This window comes from Ogataea angusta (assembly GCF_019207475.1).
Source record: "Ogataea angusta isolate 61-244 chromosome Unknown 61-244_NODE_2_length_1002155_cov_89.706849, whole genome shotgun sequence".
Taxonomy (NCBI): Eukaryota; Fungi; Ascomycota; class Pichiomycetes; order Pichiales; family Pichiaceae; genus Ogataea; species Ogataea angusta.
Window position 1 is genome coordinate 176,487 of NW_025065216.1, and position 18,977 is coordinate 195,463.

An 18,977-nucleotide genomic window follows, 5' to 3' on the forward strand; every position below is an offset into this window, starting at 1 on the left:
ATTGCCAAATTTGAATTTGGCTCGGCCGGGTAGCGCGTATTTTCAACGAGCGCGGACCTTAGATCGTCACGTGACTACGATCTGAACCACTTCTCCCTGCGATGTGTGCCAGACACCATTCAGCTTGAAGCCTGTCTCGGAACCCAGTCCTATCTGGTTGCTTACAATTGGCGAGTTTGAGTCGGTGGGCCTGTAACTCTGTTGTTCCGTGGAGCACTCTAAAACTACGGATTTTTTATTTCTGTCAAAGTGCACAGCCGTTTCTGGTCGGTGTTGGTAAAGCTTTAGCTTTTTGTGGTCCAATGAGCCAACATTCCGATCTAAAACCAGATACCCCTGTTTTTCGCCCCATCCGAGGCCTCCAACTGTAATTCTGTGATAGGATTCCATGTAGTCTGGAACCTGCGCTCCATCATACAATTTAAAGAAGAGAGCACTCTTTGACTTCTGTACATGTTCATTTTCAATGAGATACTGGGATGCAGGAAGCATGTTGATTGTCTTGATCATATTACCCTCATGCTCTGTGATAATGTATTCCTGTGCTGGGTTTTTTTCCATTGGTAGCTCAACTAGGCAATTGGAATATTTAAAATGGGAGGATTTAATAAATGGGAGCTGTACTTTTAAAAGAGAAAGACTCTTCCAATTGTGAGGGTTGTCGCCGTCCACGAAGAAACACGTAGCCGGCAAAGTATTCTGGAACATTGTATGCGCCAATGGCAGTACGACATCGAATCCATTGAGTTTTAGTTCCACCGTTCCCGATTGCGGGGTTGATTTATCCTTTGAGGGCTTGAACTGCTTGCAAGTTTGGATCAGCATGTCTTCCTCGAACCAGCACTCAGAGACAGCGTTTCTCGAGTTCAAAATGGAGTCAACGCAAAAATAGACTAGCTGCAACGAGGGAACTGACCGGTTGAGTTTGATCAGGCTATCGATCGAGGTCTCAAGCTGCGATGCCGTGGATATCATGAGCAGCGAATTGTGCCCTCTCGGAGGCGAAAGAACCACCTCGGCTGGATTTTGAACAGTCAGCGCACTGAAACTTCTTTTGAACGCCAATCTTATACAGCGATTAACAAACATCAAGGAAGTTTTTTTTACTTTTGTTATTCCACTAGTATTAATGTCATATACCAACTATTTAAGCTTCTTCTTTGGTCTCAACTGGTTGGTGTGACCACACTTTCTCTTTCTGCAGTTGGTAGCTCTTGGTGGGAGTCTGGCGTAACACTTTCTGCAAATGGCTTTTTCACAGTTGTATTTGGAAGCCAAAGCCTTGAGGGATGGCTCGATAATACCACCTCTCAGTCTCAGAACCAAGTGCAAAGTGGACTCTTTTTGGATGTTGTAGTCGGAAAGGGTTCTGCCGTCCTCGAGTTGCTTACCGGCGAAGATCAGTCTCTGCTGGTCAGGAGGAATTCCTTCCTTGTCTTGGATCTTGGACTTGACGTTGTCGATGGTGTCGGAAGACTCGACCTCCAAGGTGATGGTCTTTCCGGTCAAGGTCTTGACGAAAATCTGCATTTTGACCTATATGTTAGACTATGATGACAGGCGGGTTGATCTATCAAACTCAAGGGTTGCTTGATGCTGATGTTGTCTGTATAATCCTTCAACGCCACCAGTATGTTCAGGCACTTACTATACCGTTGGATAATATCTAATTTTCTCAAGGAAAATTTTCAAAGATTTAGTAAGAGCTTCTTGCCCTTTCTATAGTCACGTGCAAAAAAATCTGAGCTACTCTCATACAATTTCATTTTTTGTCCTCGGCGCATATACAGATGCCGCAAAAATTAGCTACCGCACGGCTGACAAACCATGCCGCGTCGATAGACCAGTCCCGTCCCAAGAAACGGCACACAAATTGCATTGTTTAAATAATAGTTTATGTCTATTAGGCCGCTAGGCACGTATTGGGGGTACATAAAGCACACTATTTCTCAACGGTTCAAATCTTCGAGCACCATGTCGGCAAACTATCCTAATATCAGCCCACAGCTATGGTCTGTTATCGCTCCACACGTGCCTAAATCGTCACCACAACAAGACCCCTCTACCTTATCATCTTATCTTAAATTCAAAGTCGAGAAGTCGATCCTGGACTTGAGAGTCAAATTCGAGGACAAGATTCTGGATGGTTCTGTAACGTACATCATAAAATCTCTGGTTAGCACCAAAGAGCTAGTTTTGGATACTGCTCATCTCAAAATCAAAAACGTGAGAATCAATGATATTGTGCAGTCCTTTGAGCTGAGACCAAGCGACGGTCCTTTAGGCGTTCCCTTGCATGTTGGCTACGACTTCAAAGCCGGCGAAGGTTTCAAGCTTGAAATTTTTTACGAAACGACCAAAAATGGTACCGCTTTGCAGTGGCTCGAGCCAGCACAGACTGACGGCAAAAAGCTTCCATACTTGTTCTCCCAGTGCGAGGCTATCCATGCGCGCTCTTTCTTCCCGTGCTTTGATACTCCCTCTGTTAAAAGTCCATTTGAGTTTAATATTCAATCTTCTCTGCCGGTGTTGATGTCTGGTTTGTTGTCTGAGAAAATACATCTGGAAGACGGAACTACCCTCTTCAAATTTTACCAGCCGGTTCCAATTCCATCTTACCTGTGCTCCATCGCATCTGGAGACCTGAAAGACGCACGAATAGGGCCTCGCTCGAGGGTTTGGACTGAACCCAGCTTTTTGGAAGCCTGTCAAAGCGAGTTCAAGGATGATACTGAGAATTTCATCAAGACAGCAGAAAGTCTTGTTTTCGAATATGAGTGGAAAGATTACGATGTTTTAGTGCTTCCTCAGTCGATGCCTTTTGGTGGCATGGAGCATCCTAACTGCACTTTCGCCACTCCAACTTTAATTTCTGGTGACAAAGAGAATGTTGATGTCATTGCGCACGAATTGAGCCACAGTTGGGCAGGCAATCTAGTGACCAATGGATCCTTTGAACACTTCTGGCTCAATGAGGGATGGACTGTTTATCTGGAGCGCAGAATCCTAGAGAGATTGCATGGTGAAAAGCATAGACATTTTAGCTCGATCATTGGATGGACTGACCTGGAGAACTCAATTGCTGCTATGGGCAGCACTGCTTCGAAATACAGCAAGCTAGTGCTCAATCTGAAGCACGGTGATGATCCAGACGATTCGTTCAGCACAGTTCCTTATGAAAAAGGTTTCAACCTTCTGTTCCATATTGAACAGACCCTTGGAAGCAAAGAAGCATTCGACCCGTTCATCAAGCATTACTTCAACAAGTTCAAATACAAGTCCTTGGATACGTACCAGTTTTTAGACACTCTTTACGAGTTCTATTCTGATAAGAAGGAGCTACTAGACACCATTGACTGGGAGACCTGGTTGTATGCTCCAGGTCTGCCTCCAAAACCGAACTTTGACACCACTCTCGCCGACGAGTGTTTCTCGCTCGCGGGCAGATGGATTAAGGTGATCAATAATGCTCCTGAGTTGCTAGAGTCCACCTTTTCGCCTTCTGATATTGAGAACTTCACTTCCAACCAGAATGGTGTCTTTCTGGACAAGCTTGTTTCTTATCAAAATCAAGAAGATTTCGATTGGAGCTCCAAAAATGGCCAGAAGGCGATTGAAGTCATGAAAAAGAAGTACACAAAGTACGAGAATTCTAGCAATGCTGAGGTCATTTTCAGATGGTTCCGACTGCTGCTAACGGCCCAAATTCAGTCTGAATACCAAAAACTTGCCGACTGGCTGGGTACCGTTGGTAGAATGAAATTTGTTAGGCCAGGATATGTGCTGCTTAACGAGGCTGACAGGGAGCTGGCCATAGCTACCTTTAAGAAATATGAGCAAAGCTACCATCCTATCTGCAAGGCCATGGTGATGAAAGATCTCGGCCTGAACTAAACAATTATTTATATTAGTAAACTAGAACATGTCGATATCTTCGTCGTCGACATTCCCAATTATCGCGAGGTTCTCGCCGTCATCCACCACCTGCCAAACAGAAAGCGCTTGGTAGCGGTAAATACATTCGTTAAACAAATTTTCGGTAAAACCTTTACCCAGACAAGAGTCTCTTATCAGCGACATCGGCACCAGCTTATTGCCATTATTAGCAATGTAATCGTGAACCTTCTCTTTGATAAGGTTGAAAATTTTAGCTGTTGGTGTCTCCTCCAATTCCGCAGCTTCGTCTTGATACAACGATTGCTTTGCTGCATTCATTAGTCTCAAGGCCTCGTCGACATCCTGAATAACCACCTCATTACTGAATCTGACTCTGGCAAGAGCCAAAGAGAGTCTAAGCACTGCCAGCAGTGTTCTAGGAGTAGTATGGCTAAAATGTTTTTTGGAATTCTCAATCATCTTGCTTTCTTTTCTCATTTTGATGTATGCTTGGACGACATAATCGCTGACCTCTTTGGTGACGACAGGTCTGTACCTCCTGGCCATGGAGATGAACTGTCTCATGGTCGAGGAGTCGACCGGATCGATGCCAAATTCTGGTGGCTTGTTGTGCATGTGAACGTAAGCAACGTGCTCTGCTAGTCTCTCATCGTCCTCTCTGCTAGGACGGTCCAAGATAAGGAATAGCACATCAAATCTCGAAAGGAGAGCGGCAGGAAGATTGATATTCTCGTTGGGCGATAGCTTCGTGTTGTATCTACCGTAAAGCGGGTTGGCGGCGGCAAGAATCGAGGCCCTGGCGTTCAAGGTCGTGGTGATTCCTGCTTTCGAAATGGAAATGGTCTGTTGCTCCATCACCTCGTGGATAGCTGTTCTGTCTCCCTCCTCCATCTTATCAAACTCATCGATACAACAAATACCATTATCGGCCAGCACCAGAGCACCACCTTCAAGTACCATTTCGTCTGTAATGGGATCTCTCATCACGGCAGCAGTCAAACCCACTCCGGAAGAACCTTTACCAGTAGTGTAGACGCCACGGGGAGCAATGGTGGATATAGATTTCAGCAATTGGGATTTGGCCACACCAGGGTCGCCCATCAGTAAGATGTTGATATCGCCTCTTATTCTCATACCGTCTCCAATTTCTTTTGGCGAAGCACCCACCAAAAGCAAAAGTAGGGCTTTTTTAATGTCCGTGTGGCCAAAGATTTCCGGTGCAATGGAGTTGGCAAGTCTCTCATACACGTTGCCTTGAGACGTAATTTCAAGGATTTTCTGCTCAACTTCGGGAGTGAGCCCTAAAAATTCGTATTTGCGTTTGTGCTGTTTGACAAACTGAGCTTCCAAATATGTCTCGGTCAAAAGACCGGCTCTAAGAGCACGGAACCCTGTGTACGGAGCAGGCAGGAATATACCAGTCACATCCACAATGTCACCCGGATTCATAGAGCGCACCAAGTCACCATTGACATGGATTGATAGAGTTCTTGGAATGTGGCCCACAGGCACTTGATTGGCCAGCTCCTGGATCTTGACATCTTGGAAAGCTGAAAATTTCGAGGCTCTTGTACTTGGAAACAACTTTCCTCTGTGTTGGTTACTTGTGCATCTTTCAGATGTACATTCTGTGAGCGGCGTGAAAGTTCTGGTGTTGACCTCTTGGAAGATTTCGAATCCGCAGGTATCGCAGGTGTACGCAGTCACCTTAACAGTCGGCTTGACATCGCTGACTCTGGTGACGATTCCTCTGACTGTGATTAGTTGGCCAAGAAAAGAGCCCTTGACATCGCGCACAGCCAAAGCCTTGCCTCCTTTGGCGGTAACTGTGAGAGGACGGAAGTAGATACAGTAGCGCCTGGTCAGCTGAGGAGGGAAGAGATTTGGCGTATCCACATTTCTCAGCTCTTCCTGGTCCTCGCCCAATTGAGTTTCAGCAAGCTCTTCACGGTGCTCGTTTTCGATTCGCGCGTTACGCAGCTTTCGCTGGTGAATGATAACGTCCAACACGTCGTCTTTATGCGTGATATTCACGGTCGGAAGAGGCATGATCTCGTCCACCACCTGCGAGAACAGCTCGACATAATGGTATGTGTTTTTGACAATCAACTCTGCCAGACCGCGGGGCAGCGACTGAGACAAGTTTTGCGCGATATTTTGGGTGTCCTCGTACAGTTTGATGTCGTCTAAATCGATATAAAGCGTGGTGATTTCTCTATTTGCAATCTTCTGGAGAAGGTTCATGTACTTGGGGCCCTGACCAATATCACTGTCATCCATCTGGACGTCGTCAATCTGATAATCATAGATTCCATCATCGGGCTGAACGTTTGAGGTGGATTTGAAGTGTAGAAAGAAGTCTTTAATCTGCGACCTGATTTCAGAGTACTTGAAGTTGAGATCGATAGTAGGCAAGATCGAGTTGATCCCTGATGTCGATCCTGGCGCAACGGTAGCCATGGTGTCAAAACTTTAAAACAGGGAGAACAAGGAGAGAGTGGAAAAAAGCTGAAGGAGATTTGAAACTTTTAGGTTTCCGCTTTTGGAATAATTGTCTTTCGCGTCAGACTGCCTTGTGATTAAGTGTGTTACCCTGCCTACGTGACCAAAAATGCACTTTGTAGGCTGGAATTTGCTGCGGGGTTACCCTCCCCTTCTGGCCGTGAAAGATCATGCTCGGGCAATAACCCGCCGCGTAAGCCAATCACAGGTGTCAGCCGGCTTGCATACCGAAAAATGTACCACCACCCTGACACCTGTTCGGTGAAAATCCCGACTCAAGAAAATTCGAGATTCCCATGCAGTAGAAAGATAGCGATAAACCATTCCTGCACATTGCAATATAAATAATACGTCTTTTCTCCCTAGGAAACATCAACATAATCGTTCAATATCAAATATGTCAGAGCCAACTAAACAAGACGAGCTGTCCTCCACCGATGTGGATGCTCTTGATTACTCTTCCAAAGACAGTCAGTCTGATATGATTGCTATGGATAGCGCCAAACCCACACCTCTTGTTGTGGTCCTTGTTTGTCTCGCGTCGATCTCAGGTTTTATGTTTGGCTATGATACGGGATACATCTCTTCTGCTCTTGTTTCTATTGGAACCGATTTGGGTAAGAACCTTACCTACGGTGAAGAAGAGTTTATCACCGCCGCTACTTCTCTGGGTGCTCTTATCACCTCAGTAGTTGCAGGTCCAATGGCAGATATCTTTGGCAGAAAGCCTGTCTTGATGTTCTCAAACACACTTTTTATTGTCGGCGCTATTATCCAATGCGCGGCTGAGACTGTTTGGACTATGATTGCAGGTAGATTTGTTATGGGTTTTGGTGTTGGTATTGGCTCTCTCATTGCTCCTCTCTTTATCTCGGAGCTTGCTCCTTCTAGATTTAGAGGACGTCTGGTTATCCTCAATTGTATGGGTATCACTTGTGGTCAGCTTATTGCCTATGCTATTGGTGCAGGACTGACCCATGTGAACAATGGCTGGAGAATACAGGTCGGACTTTCCATCGTTCCTCCAGCTATTCAGCTTGCAGCTTTCCTGTTCTTGCCAGACACCCCAAGATTCTTGATCTCCAAGAACAAGCTGGAAAAAGCTGCCAAGGTCATTGCCAGAACTCACCACGGCGCTACGGCAACCCTCATTCACATGAAGATTGCCGAAATCCAAAGCATCAATTCCTCTTTGGAGGGAAAGAACGTGTGGCAGAGAACATGGAATGGTATCAAGAAAATCCACAGCGTGCCTTCAAACTTCAGAGCGCTCATTATTGCTTGTGGATTGCAAGGTATCCAACAGTTCACTGGTTTCAACTCTCTCATGTACTTTTCCGCCACGATTTTCAAGGCCATTGGTTTCGACAACTCCACTGCTGTGTCCATCATCGTCTCTGGTACTAACTTCCTCATGACTATTGTTGCGTTCTTCATCATCGACAGAGTGGGCCGTAGAAAGATGCTGCTGTTCTCTCTTCCGATCATGATGATCGCTATGGTCATTTGTGCCATTGGCTTCCATTACGTCGACCTTAAGTTTGAGCACCACTCTGTCGAGCTTGAAGGAGGAGTCAGTAGCTGGGGCTATGTTATCATGGTGTTTATGATCGTTTATGTTGCTGGATACGCTATTGGCATTGGTAATGTCCCATGGCAACAGTCCGAACTTTTCCCTCAAAACGTTAGAGGTACAGGTGCATCTTACGCTACTGCAACCAACTGGAGTGGTTCTTTGGTCATTTCTGCCACGTTTTTGACCATGCTTGAGAACATCACCCCTACCGGAACGTTTGCATTGTTTGCAGCACTAACTGCTGTGTCGATTGTCTTTGTCTACTTTGTTTACCCAGAACTGTCTAATCTGGCATTAGAGGAGACCCAGAACCTGCTCAAGGGAGGATTCAACATCAAGGAGTCTTTGGCATTGGCTGAGAAGAGAAAGCACCAGAAGCTTTCTCCTGCTGGCTCTATAGACAAGCTTGACCTGGAACACATTGACGAAGTCCAGCGTGTCCAATATGCATGAGTCTGCTATAGACAGCCTTTATGGCATGAATTTTCCTGTCACCATCGCTTCACTTCTACTCATATACCATCTGTACTATAATTTTTAAGAGACATGATAATTTATAATTTTTGACAGTAGGCTAGACTAATTTATTATCTAAAATGCGGGTGAAAAATAACAAATTAGCAATTTACGATTCTATGTTTCCTCCAAATGGATATTATTGCACAGGAACTGGATCAACTTGAGCTTGAAACACGAGGGCAAGAAGAGTCCGCCAACAGGGCGCTGTTAGCACCACAGGGCGAACCTTCCTCCACGTTCAAATCGGAAAATGTCTCTGTTGCTAGTCCTCCAAACAGTAGCGGGTACGATATGACAGATTCTTTGGACGAAGCCCCGATCGACTTGAGGACTTTGGTGTACGTGTCTATTCCTGAACATCTCAATTGCCCCATATGTCAACTCCCTTTCATCAATCCATACACAACTATATGCGGACACACGTTCTGCAGGACATGTATTCTGGAAACTTTCAAGTCTCCCTTGGGGAACAAGTGTCCTTTGGATCGCATTGAACTGAACTACAAAGAGGAACGTCAAGAAACTGAAGAGAAAAACTACAACGATATATTCCCTGCCCCCATTATCTTGAGCAACATCACGGACGACCTTCAAGTGCGATGTCTGAATGCGTCTCGTGGCTGTAAATGGATAGGACCCCGCTGGTCGATCAAGCAGCATCTTGTCAACTCCTGCGATCACACGCGGTTCCCTTGCGAACACGAGCTGGACGGTGGACAAGTGTGCGGCAAGCTGACTGAACGTCGGTTCCTAGGCGACGATTGTCCTCACGAGCTATTTGATTGCGCAAAGTGCGGCGAAAAAATAAACATTGTAAGTGAGGAACATCACCTGAAAAACGAGTGCACAAAGAACTTTCACAAATGCAATGGTTGTAACCTTGAGTTTCCAGAAAAAATGTTCGAAAGTCACGAAAGCTACTGTGAGAAAATACACGTGAGGTGTCCAGGGAAGCAGTACGGCTGCGAGTGGAGGGGAAGCAGAGAAGTGCTATCTCAGATCCACTCTTCAGAGTGCGTTTTTGTCAAGCTTTCAGGGTACTTCGAGCTGCAAGAAGCAAAGATGAGCGATCTGGTCGATGAAAACAAGATGCTCAAGTCTCAAATATCAACGATACTCGACTCTATCACGCAGGGCAAGATGACGAATCTTGGCTATTCTCTGCAGCTGGAAGAAATCATGGATCGCGATCGCAGTACCGATCCTGGCAGGCTATTCGACAACCTGCAGGACAAAGACTACATCCAACTCATGATGGAGCTTGAGGTGCTCAAGACAGACTTGAATCGCTTGAGGTCTTTGGCGTCAGAGTTTGAGCTGAATAAGCAACTTGTCACGGCCGTAGCCAACGAGAATATCCAGATCAAAGACGAATTACACAACCAAACCGCTGCTCTTTCTTCCATGAGACAGCAAATACAGTTTATGCTGTTGGACCGAAGAAGGCTTCGTTCCAAGCTCATAGACGCAGAAGCGACCCCCTCACCCAAAGAATCGTCCTCTGGCCGGTTCACGAACAAGCTCTAATTATTTATAATACGGCTGTGCAATGTTTATACGATTTAATTAATGACTTCTTTGGATAAATCCAGGCATGTGGCTTACATCAAGTCTCTGGACGATCAGAAGCAGTTTCTTGAGTACTGGCTCAGCGAGCACCTCCGTATGAACGGGATATACTGGGGTGCTTGTGCGCTCTTCCTTATGAAAGCGGAGCATGAATTTGACAAGAAGACTCTGGTGGAGTTTATTCTCAGCTGCTATGATACTACCTACGGAGGCTTTGGAGCGTTCCCTAAACACGATTCGCATATTCTCTCTACATTGTCCGCATTACAACTACTAAAGATGTACGACTCCTTGGACGTCATTAACGACAAAAAATCACAAATACTTGAATTTATCAAAGGCCTCCAACTGCCAGATGGATCATTCCAGGGGGACAGGTTTGGCGAAGTCGACACGCGATTTGTTTATACTGCCATCCAATCGCTGAGCATTCTCGAAAGTTTAAGTCCCGACATCGTGGATCCGGCGGTGGATTTCATACTCAGATGTCAAAATTTCGATGGAGGGTTTGGCATGGTGCCAGGCTCAGAGTCGCATTCCGCACAAATATTCACATGTTTGGCAACTTTGGCTATTGCTGGGCAAGTAGACAAAATTAAAGATCGGGAGGCTCTTGAATGGTGGCTTAGTGAACGACAAGTGGAAAACGGAGGCTTGAACGGCCGTCCTGAGAAGTTGCCTGATGTGTGCTACAGCTGGTGGGTGATGTCATCCCTCAGTATACTGGGCAGGCTGGATTACATAAATGGAAACAAACTGAGAGATTTCATATTACAGTGCCAGGATCTCAAAGAAGGGGGCATCAGCGATCGTCCTGGGAACCAGGTCGATGTGTATCACACCCTCTTTGGCATCGCAGGGTTGTCTCTGCTTGGATACGAGGATCTGGTTCCCGTTGACCCTGTCTACTGCATGCCTTATCATGTTACGAATTCAATCAAAAAATATCCATACAATTAATACAACTCCCTGAGCTTGGCTTTTCTAGATGATGGATAGTACTCCATGTAGTTGAACTTGTTGTTGGAGAAGAAACTTCCCGGGTTGAGGACATGGCAATTTTCGTAAATGAGATCAAACTGCGGACATGTTGTGTCTGCAAGCATTAGGAGCGTAGGAAGGGGTATCAGGTTTAGCATATTAGCGTGATTGGCAACCAGCGGTCTGATAGATTGGATGAAAGGTGAGAGATATCCTTGGTCCAGCAATGTTTTGACGACCTTTCTGGCCTCAAGCACGTCTGGCGAGATCTTGGACTTTGAAAGCTTGTCGATCTCCAGCTCCTCTTCGTCTGCCTCGGTGCTTTCCTTGATCTTGGAGACGTGGCTGATATCGTTTCGACGAAACCGTCCTGCCAGGTCGTCGCGGACGAGTAGAACCTCGTGGGTCAAGTAGGTTAGTTTCGATGGATTGGAGCACCATTCTATATCTTTCACCAGTCTCGTCAACCGATTTCCAAAGATCTTGGGAAGCTTGAATTTGGGCCACACAGAATTGGAGCCTTTGGTGACAACCGACGACCAGGGATCGTTGTCTCCTGGAACAAAAACAAATTTGCATGTTGCACACAGTTCAGAAAGTGGTTCCAGGATGGATGCCAGAGAATCGAAGTAGGACTTGTACTCGCCTGACGAGGTGACCTGACTGCTATACGAGACCTGAGTCGACGTGAAAGGGCGCGAGGTAAAGGATCCGTTGAATACTAGGGCTACCGGTGTCGAAGAGCCTGTTTCAAGCTCCTCGTTGAGCTTGCCAAACAGCTTTTTCAAACCTTCCATCACTCTCGCATCAGACAGGTATACATCACCCCCAAGAAAGATAAACTTGTGGTCTGCCAGATCTTTTTCCAAATGCAATAGTTTTGAGCGCAAAACAGGGTCTATACGACCGCTGTTGCTGTATACAGAATTGAAATCCATCTTACCCAAAACTTCCAGAGACGTCTCTCTTTTTTCTGCGGGAGGATGAATCATGGTGCTGACATAAAACTTGCCGCTGTTGGAGTATATACCTTCGCAGATGATGAAATTTCCCTCAGTGAAGTAGCAGTTTTGAGGAAACAGGGTTTGACCAAGATCAAGCTCTATCGAATCAGTGTCGTCCTGAAGTTGCCATAGACCCAGCGCGCTCCGAGTCAGCAATCCAAAGAGGAAGAATCGTTGTCCATGTCGACCCAACAAATTCTTGATCGATGTCACCTGCTGGTTTTCAACCTCTTTGGGCCCGTTGCTTGTAAATGAATTGACAGCGGTCGGCTGGAAATTCTCATTCCTCAACAGCCTATCCTTTAGAAGATGAAATCGCTGGATAAACAAGTCAACGGCATCTTGTGTTGACGGCAAAACCAGTTTGTCGCCACCTGCGTCAGGAGACAAAACATCGAATTGTTTGCGCACATGATTATACCTGTATCGTCTGTAGTTCTTGATGTCCACAGCCTTGAAAAAATCCTTCCATTGCACCTGTTCTAGGGCGGCAGGTTCCGGGGCATCCTGGTGTACCTCAAAGGACTGGCTCTCTCGCAGCTCGTTGGTCACAAGGCCTGCCAGATTGGTTTTTGGCTCGACAGCCGAGCTTTGTCGGCTGGCTTTTTCCTGTTTCTCTTGCTTCAGTGAGATCTCCTTGATCACAATGTCAATGTTGTCTCCATCCAGGAACAGCCCTTTGTTTTGCTCTTTCCAAAGCCTTGCGACTTCCTCTAGGAACGCAATCGTTTTGGCCCCACGCCATTCCTGGCCAAACTTCTTGCCCACGTACTCGCTCAGCTTCTCCAGCGCACTTGACTGGATATTCAAACCATGCTTCTTCGAAAGCACGCGGTATGCCAGAGGCCGAAGGTTGGATGGTTTTAAAGAAATCGGCAGAACTGCAGGAGAATCCATACCAGAACTCTTCTAATATTCCGTATACCAAAAAATACGCGTCTGAAATATTTATTTTATCAAATGGCCAACTTCTCAAGGACACCAACTTCTGAGCGCGTCCGATTTTCGCGTGACACAAAGCTGTCAGACTATGAGAAGCGAAGACGGTCTACCGCAGCAAGCGAGTTTTTGGAGAACAACAACAGCACAAATTTAAAGTCGGACCGCTACAGATCTTCCATCGGATCAAGCACCAAAACGCGCTACGAATCGCCCAGATCTATTTTGCGCCCATCCGCCCACGAAAAGAAATCATACGAACTCCTCGGTGAATCACCCATTCGCAGTATTCCAGACTCTAGACGCTTTGAGACTGATGACCTTTTGAGCTCCATCAAGAAAAAACGCTATCCGCTTACAGATCGCCGCTCGCGGGTGACAAAGCCAGCCTCCAGTCGTGTCCATGACGGTCTTTTGGGATCTTTGACCTCAATTGGCTCCAAACTCTTGCAATCTGTGCTCTACAACGAAAATAAAGACATTGCATCAGAGCAAGAAATCAAACAAGAGGTGAGACCCAGTGAAAGGATAACAACCGACCCTGTCGAGCCGATTCGGACTTCTTCCAATAGTGTGGAACGAACATTGAACGAGAAATTTGGAGTTCTTGAGAGTCTCATTCGCGAGCTCAAGACTGAAAGCAGAGAGACGGTGATGGACAAGCTTACTGATCTCAAAGGTGAGATTTTGAATCTTCGAGCATCTCAAGAACTGATAAATACAAAATTTGAAGAGAGATATGAAGAGCTCAGGATTGAAAATGAGCTCAACAAGCGCAAGTTTGAAAAGCTCTTTTCCGACTTGGAAGCCAAACGTGATGAGCTGGACAAAGAGAAGACCGAGTATATCAAACTCTTGCAGAAGGAAAGTCGCAAGCGATATGCTGACTCTCTCGCCTCAGATGAAGACGAGTATCCGAAAAAGAGGCGGGCTGTAAGAGAAAGTGCACAGGACACGATCGACAAGATGAGGAAAAGAAATAAGCAAATGAATCAGAAAATCTCGGAAAGCATATCTACGACGAAAAAAATTGGTAGCATGATATAAGTTATATGAGCAAATACACGTTGATCTGAAAGCTTTGGCGCACCATGTATCTGATTATTATCTAGTCCTCCCAGCAGAACTGGACCAATTTGTCCATACGAACCTTTTTAGTCATTTGGCCGCGCATCCATGGGTGTTCTAACATTTGTCGTGGACTAGGCCGTTTGCGATTTTCCTTAGTCAAGCAGACCTTGATGAAGTCTTTGAAGCTGGCTGACCAGGTGATGTTTTCTTCGGGTTCGTCGTTGAGTTCCGGTTCAAACTCTAATATTATCAAGAGAAGCTCAATTGGAGATATTTGCAGATTTGGATCCTTCGTGGCAAAGGGGAACATGCCCATTGCTCCCTCGAGCAAAGTCAGTCCGAGTGACCACACATCACAAGTTATGGTATAAGGTTCATTTCTAATCCGTTCTGGCGCCATGTAGAAAGAGGTTCCGGTGAAAGTAGTAGCGAGCGAGTTGACCACTTCTCCGGAAACCCCAAAGTCACAAAGTTTCACGTTCCCCTTTGAATCTAGTAATATGTTTTGAGGTTTAATGTCTCTGTGCATCACTTTTTGCTGGTTCAGGTAGGAGAGGCCTCGAAGCACGCTCTCGGCCATTTTTCCTAATGCTTTCTCTCCAATCCTCATATCTTTTTTCTTGAACTGTCGGTATATCGCGTCCAAGGACCGTCCTCCCATGTATTCCATGCAGATACAAATCGACGCATCCGCAGAGTTAATGAATGTTCCGTAATATTTAACAATGTAATCGCTCTGGAACTTTTTGTTGTAGTTGAGTTCTCGCACTATCTGTTTTTGAAAACTAGGTGCCGGATCAACAGTGATGGTTTTCAGGGCAAACACCTGCCGAGTAGTGGCAAGCTCACACTTCTTGACAGAGCCTCCGTTTCCTTCTCCTAGCACCTCCAGTGTGCGAATCTGGTTGAGTTCAGCTAGCTGTCGCCAGTCTTCTTCGTCTAATTCCTCAAGGGAGCCCTTCATTAATTTCGCGTTTGGGTCAATATCCTTGTTGATGAAATTGAGATTACTCAGCTCGGTGACTAGTGTCTCTGTGCTTTTGCTGCTCACGATTGAAGGATTTGAGTCTGTCATTGAATCGCTTGAGTGACGAACAATATTTTCTGATGCGACAACCTCATACTGTCTCACAATCATTGGATCCGAGGCATCCAAGCCATCTGTAGGCACAGTGTTCCCATCTTGAAGCCGGGGCGTTTGACTTTGGCCCGATGGCGTGGATATTTTGAGAGATGGCAGCTTGTGACGACGTGAAGCATTCTTGGGATTTGATCCTGGCGGACGCAAAAGCGGCGGTGCTGTCATTTTGACAAGATGCACGTATTATTGGAGTCAAATCAGCCTAGGTAACTGTTGCAAGGAGAGTGAGTTTGACTAGTTTCGTCCTTTAAAACTACCCCGTTTTCTTGTCCCCCTTACTTGCAAAATTCCGTTTACCTATTGTAGAAATGTCGCATGTTATTCACGAAAAAATTCGGCTGATTATGTAAACGCTATATCCGTCCTCGCAACTTCACTTGCGCCTCTTCGTGCTTTTCTTCACCTGCTTGATAAGTTTATCGTTCTTAATGTCCTCTTGCTCTTCCTGAGGCTCTTCGTCCGGTACGTCTTTCGTGTCATCCTCAATGACATCGTCAAGATCAGGTTTAAGAGCAGGAGCCCGGTTTCCTTTAGTAACGGAATCTCCAGTTTTGTAGATCACAGTAGGATGCGAGTAAGAGTTGTATTTTCGAGTGAATGCAGACTTGGTGGCAGAGCTCACAGACTTCAGCTTTTGATCCATTCTACCCTTTGCTCCAACGCCAAACTCCATCAAATTGTCCCAATGCTCTTTCGTGAGATAATACTCGTCCATCAACTCCAAAACCTTATCGATACCGCTGGCTCCATTTTTGATCAATGGATCCGAGAGCATGTTAATCAGGAATGGAATGTAGGTAAGTCTCAGCTCTTGGGTGTTTGTCATTGTCTTCGTAGAGGAGTGGTATTGCAAATCTTGTAGAATCCTATCGTACTTCATTTTCTTGGAGTTCTGACCAAGCCACGAGGTGAACATGATACGTCCGTTCATTCCACCGGCAACTTTTGAGCCGGGAAGCACACTGGACAGCACAGCATGGAATGGAGCCAATGACCATTGTTGTTCGCCCCCTCTGATCAGCTGGTTGACCAGGTCTGACTCCGAAATAGAATTCGAGGCTTCTTCCAGCAGCTCCAAATGCCGAAGATTCCGCTTGTTTGCAGGACATCCAGTCAGTTTCGACGGTGTAGTGGACCTGTAATTTTCGTGTATCATCAGCGGTGTAAAGTCCATGTCGTTGAAATAAAGATTGATCTTCTCGGACAGATTGTATCTGGCATGAGAACCATAGCTGGCGCCACTCAAAAGTTTGCCAACAATATCGAACGGCTTCAAAATCACCTCCTTTTGCCAGGTCCTGGAAATCTGCTCGCTGTTCTCGTAATTGAGCGTTTTTTGCGTTCGTGCGACAGTCGACATTATATTGATGATTTGTCTAATATCGTTGTTGGTGGCAGCCACCAGTTGATCAATGATGTTTGGATCCATTTTCAGTCCCTCTCGGTGGGCAATTGTCATAAGCCGGGACTTCATCTCTTTTCCAGTGGGTCTTCTCCATGTAAGATCATAGCACGTTTTATCGAAAGTCCTCATCTTTGGCAGCGATTTGTCGTTGCAAATTAAGATCAGAGGTGTCTCCGTTGTACGACAGAATTGCGAAAGCTGAGCTCCACCTCCATGATCTCCGCTCGACATACCGTCGACCTCGTCCATGATCATGACTATTCTGCGGTTATTTGGATCGTGCGTTTTGAGCTGGTTGAAATAGCCAACAACAGACGAATTGCTTAGCGACGACCGAAGCTGCTCATTCAGCAACTTTTTGGATCTCACGTCAGAAGCGTTTTTCTCTATCACGTCGAATCCAAGTGATTTTGCAACTATGTGCGCAGCAGTGGTTTTGCCGATTCCTGGAGGTCCGCTAATCATAACCGCACGGTAACCAAATATGCCCGAACCCTTGAAACCGGTCTTTGCGTTATCAAACCAGTGTTCCAACCAACTCTGCAACAGCTCCACATTTCCTTTATTTCCACATATTTGCTTGATATCTGTCGGAGCGTACTTCACCGTCCATAGTTTTTCTGTGTCCGGTTTATCACTAGGTCTCTCCGGTTGGCTAGACTGGCCAGCCCGTTCCTGCCTCAGTTGATCTTTTCGTTTTCTATTCTCTTCCTCTTCTCTTTCTGCTTCCTCTATGGCCTTCCTTTCTTCCTCCTCTCTCTTAGCTTTGGCGACCTGAGCCGCCTCTCCGCTGCCACCATCTGCAGGCATCTTTTGAAGAAGTTCAACAAACCCATCCTCATCTATGCATTTAATCTTTTTCTCCTTGATCATTTTGATTTTCTTAGGGCCTGCCTCGTGACCTATCACTACCAAGCTTGTCTTCCCACTAATGGACTTCGTCACCTTTGCTCCGTATTTAGAAGCTATACGCACACATTCATCCCTATCAATGGTTGGCAGAATACCTGTGAAAACAATTGTAAGTCCATTGAGACAGTTTGGGCGCCCTTCAGGGAGTACCCTGTCTCCTGTTGGTGCAGGAGCCTCGGATGTGCGCGCCTTCAACTGGAAGAAGTTCATGTTCTCCATCTCCGGGTCAACCTCTAGGTATTTCGGATCGGCATCGGGAATCGTCTCCAGTATTTCCTGTGCTGTCTCTCCAGTGCCCGCTTGACTAGGTTGGCTTGATCGGCCGGCCTGCGGTTTGGTGCTCTTGGGTTTACTCGGACTTTTTTTGGGCAGGACTTTGGCCTCCTTTTTGACGGGCACCTCAGTGTCGCTTTCAATCAATTCCGCTTTCCGCTTTCTTTGGGGCGTCACAATTTCATCATCATCAGAATCTACCAAAATGACCTTTGAATCAGCAGGTTGCTTTGAACTGGAATTCTGGTATGCTTCTTGATTTTTTGGCTTTTGCGGCGAGGGGCTATGGTCGTGCGTGACTTTCTTGCCCTTGTTCTAGGAAGTCAGTGTATGAAAAACAGCGAGTTACATACCTTTTGAACGGCCGCTTTGCCAAAAAACTGGTCAATGCGAACCATCTTGTGTCTAAAGAACGCGTATTTTTTTGGTGATAATTCGAGTCACATGATCTGAACCTTCTAGAAAAATGGCAGACTAGATAAATAATACAAAATAGAGAAGTTATCTAATGACTTCATGTTTGGAACAACGTTGGCGGGACGGCCAGTGAGGCTGGCTGATCAAATAGACACACTCAAATATGTTGCAACGTATGAGAACATATCGGCTAACAAAATCTCCCACCTTTCGATATTCCTTGTCCCCAATGTACCTTTTGATCCTAGCTATTGTGCACTGATATACTATCAGTTTCAAAAAGGCGGCGTGCCATTGGCTGATTTCCGGCTTCTGGGAGGCCTTGATGCAAACAAGCAAAGTGCTATATTCAAGATAAACCCCGAATCCTACACGAACGGAGGGCAACAACAGTCAGTTGCAAAAGAAGGAGATGTAGATATGGACATAGAGACTGACCCTTCAGCGCCGCCCGTGGACACTACATTGGTCATTGGTATCTCCATTGAGCCCTTGGTGGTAGCTTCTGCTCAGCTGGAGCAATTAAAGTTGTCAAAAGCGCCTCAATTGTCTTTACCTGCTCCTCCTAGCCTATCCATTAACGACATACCATTGACCAAAGAACAGGTTGAGTCTGTTTCGAATAAGATCATTAAGAACGCTTATGATTATCTCAGTTCTTTTGTTGACTCTTCAAATAAGGTTCCAATCAAGAAATTCGACGACTGGTGGGCCAAGTTCAAATCGAAGCTGGCTACTGACCCTAAATTTCTGGATAATCTAAATTGATGA

General features: G+C 45.9%; 12 protein-coding genes across 12 annotated transcripts; 6 read left to right on the forward strand and 6 right to left on the reverse strand.

Annotated features, from left to right (window-relative positions):
* Window positions 1-66: 66 nt before the first annotated feature.
* On the reverse strand, window positions 67-1,089 carry KL928_000907 (uncharacterized protein; the record flags this gene model as incomplete). Its single annotated transcript, XM_043206654.1, has 1 exon — window positions 67-1,089. One exon carries the CDS (start codon window positions 1,087-1,089, stop codon window positions 67-69), a length of 1,023 nt encoding a protein of 340 aa, XP_043061366.1.
* Window positions 1,090-1,143: 54 nt separating this feature from the next.
* KL928_000908 (uncharacterized protein) lies at window positions 1,144-1,530 on the reverse strand (the record flags this gene model as incomplete). Its single annotated transcript, XM_043206655.1, has 1 exon — window positions 1,144-1,530. One exon carries the CDS (start codon window positions 1,528-1,530, stop codon window positions 1,144-1,146), a length of 387 nt encoding a protein of 128 aa, XP_043061367.1.
* Window positions 1,531-1,974: 444 nt separating this feature from the next.
* KL928_000909 (uncharacterized protein) lies at window positions 1,975-3,894 on the forward strand (the record flags this gene model as incomplete). Its single annotated transcript, XM_043206656.1, has 1 exon — window positions 1,975-3,894. One exon carries the CDS (start codon window positions 1,975-1,977, stop codon window positions 3,892-3,894), a length of 1,920 nt encoding a protein of 639 aa, XP_043061368.1.
* Window positions 3,895-3,915: 21 nt separating this feature from the next.
* Window positions 3,916-6,357, reverse strand: KL928_000910 (DNA replication licensing factor MCM7; the record flags this gene model as incomplete). Its single annotated transcript, XM_043206658.1, has 1 exon — window positions 3,916-6,357. One exon carries the CDS (start codon window positions 6,355-6,357, stop codon window positions 3,916-3,918), a length of 2,442 nt encoding a protein of 813 aa, XP_043061369.1.
* A 439-nt stretch (window positions 6,358-6,796) lies between these two features.
* On the forward strand, window positions 6,797-8,428 carry KL928_000911 (uncharacterized protein; the record flags this gene model as incomplete). The annotated part of the gene is made up of 1 exon (XM_043206659.1): window positions 6,797-8,428. The coding sequence occupies one exon, from the start codon at window positions 6,797-6,799 to the stop codon at window positions 8,426-8,428; it is 1,632 nt and encodes a 543-aa protein (XP_043061370.1).
* Window positions 8,429-8,623: 195 nt separating this feature from the next.
* Window positions 8,624-10,021, forward strand: KL928_000912 (uncharacterized protein; the record flags this gene model as incomplete). The annotated part of the gene is made up of 1 exon (XM_043206660.1): window positions 8,624-10,021. One exon carries the CDS (start codon window positions 8,624-8,626, stop codon window positions 10,019-10,021), a length of 1,398 nt encoding a protein of 465 aa, XP_043061371.1.
* A 42-nt stretch (window positions 10,022-10,063) lies between these two features.
* Window positions 10,064-10,962, forward strand: KL928_000913 (uncharacterized protein; the record flags this gene model as incomplete). The annotated part of the gene is made up of 2 exons (XM_043206661.1): window positions 10,064-10,727; window positions 10,946-10,962. The coding sequence occupies 2 exons, from the start codon at window positions 10,064-10,066 to the stop codon at window positions 10,960-10,962; spliced, it is 681 nt and encodes a 226-aa protein (XP_043061372.1).
* A 57-nt stretch (window positions 10,963-11,019) lies between these two features.
* KL928_000914 (uncharacterized protein) lies at window positions 11,020-12,945 on the reverse strand (the record flags this gene model as incomplete). The annotated part of the gene is made up of 1 exon (XM_043206662.1): window positions 11,020-12,945. One exon carries the CDS (start codon window positions 12,943-12,945, stop codon window positions 11,020-11,022), a length of 1,926 nt encoding a protein of 641 aa, XP_043061373.1.
* A 63-nt stretch (window positions 12,946-13,008) lies between these two features.
* KL928_000915 (uncharacterized protein) lies at window positions 13,009-14,034 on the forward strand (the record flags this gene model as incomplete). The annotated part of the gene is made up of 1 exon (XM_043206663.1): window positions 13,009-14,034. The coding sequence occupies one exon, from the start codon at window positions 13,009-13,011 to the stop codon at window positions 14,032-14,034; it is 1,026 nt and encodes a 341-aa protein (XP_043061374.1).
* A 61-nt stretch (window positions 14,035-14,095) lies between these two features.
* Window positions 14,096-15,364, reverse strand: KL928_000916 (uncharacterized protein; the record flags this gene model as incomplete). Its single annotated transcript, XM_043206664.1, has 1 exon — window positions 14,096-15,364. One exon carries the CDS (start codon window positions 15,362-15,364, stop codon window positions 14,096-14,098), a length of 1,269 nt encoding a protein of 422 aa, XP_043061375.1.
* Window positions 15,365-15,572: 208 nt separating this feature from the next.
* Window positions 15,573-18,187, reverse strand: KL928_000917 (uncharacterized protein; the record flags this gene model as incomplete). Its single annotated transcript, XM_043206665.1, has 2 exons — window positions 15,573-18,056; window positions 18,143-18,187. 2 exons carry the CDS (start codon window positions 18,185-18,187, stop codon window positions 15,573-15,575), a joined length of 2,529 nt encoding a protein of 842 aa, XP_043061376.1.
* Window positions 18,188-18,305: 118 nt separating this feature from the next.
* Window positions 18,306-18,974, forward strand: KL928_000918 (uncharacterized protein; the record flags this gene model as incomplete). Its single annotated transcript, XM_043206666.1, has 1 exon — window positions 18,306-18,974. One exon carries the CDS (start codon window positions 18,306-18,308, stop codon window positions 18,972-18,974), a length of 669 nt encoding a protein of 222 aa, XP_043061377.1.
* Window positions 18,975-18,977: the final 3 nt, after the last annotated feature.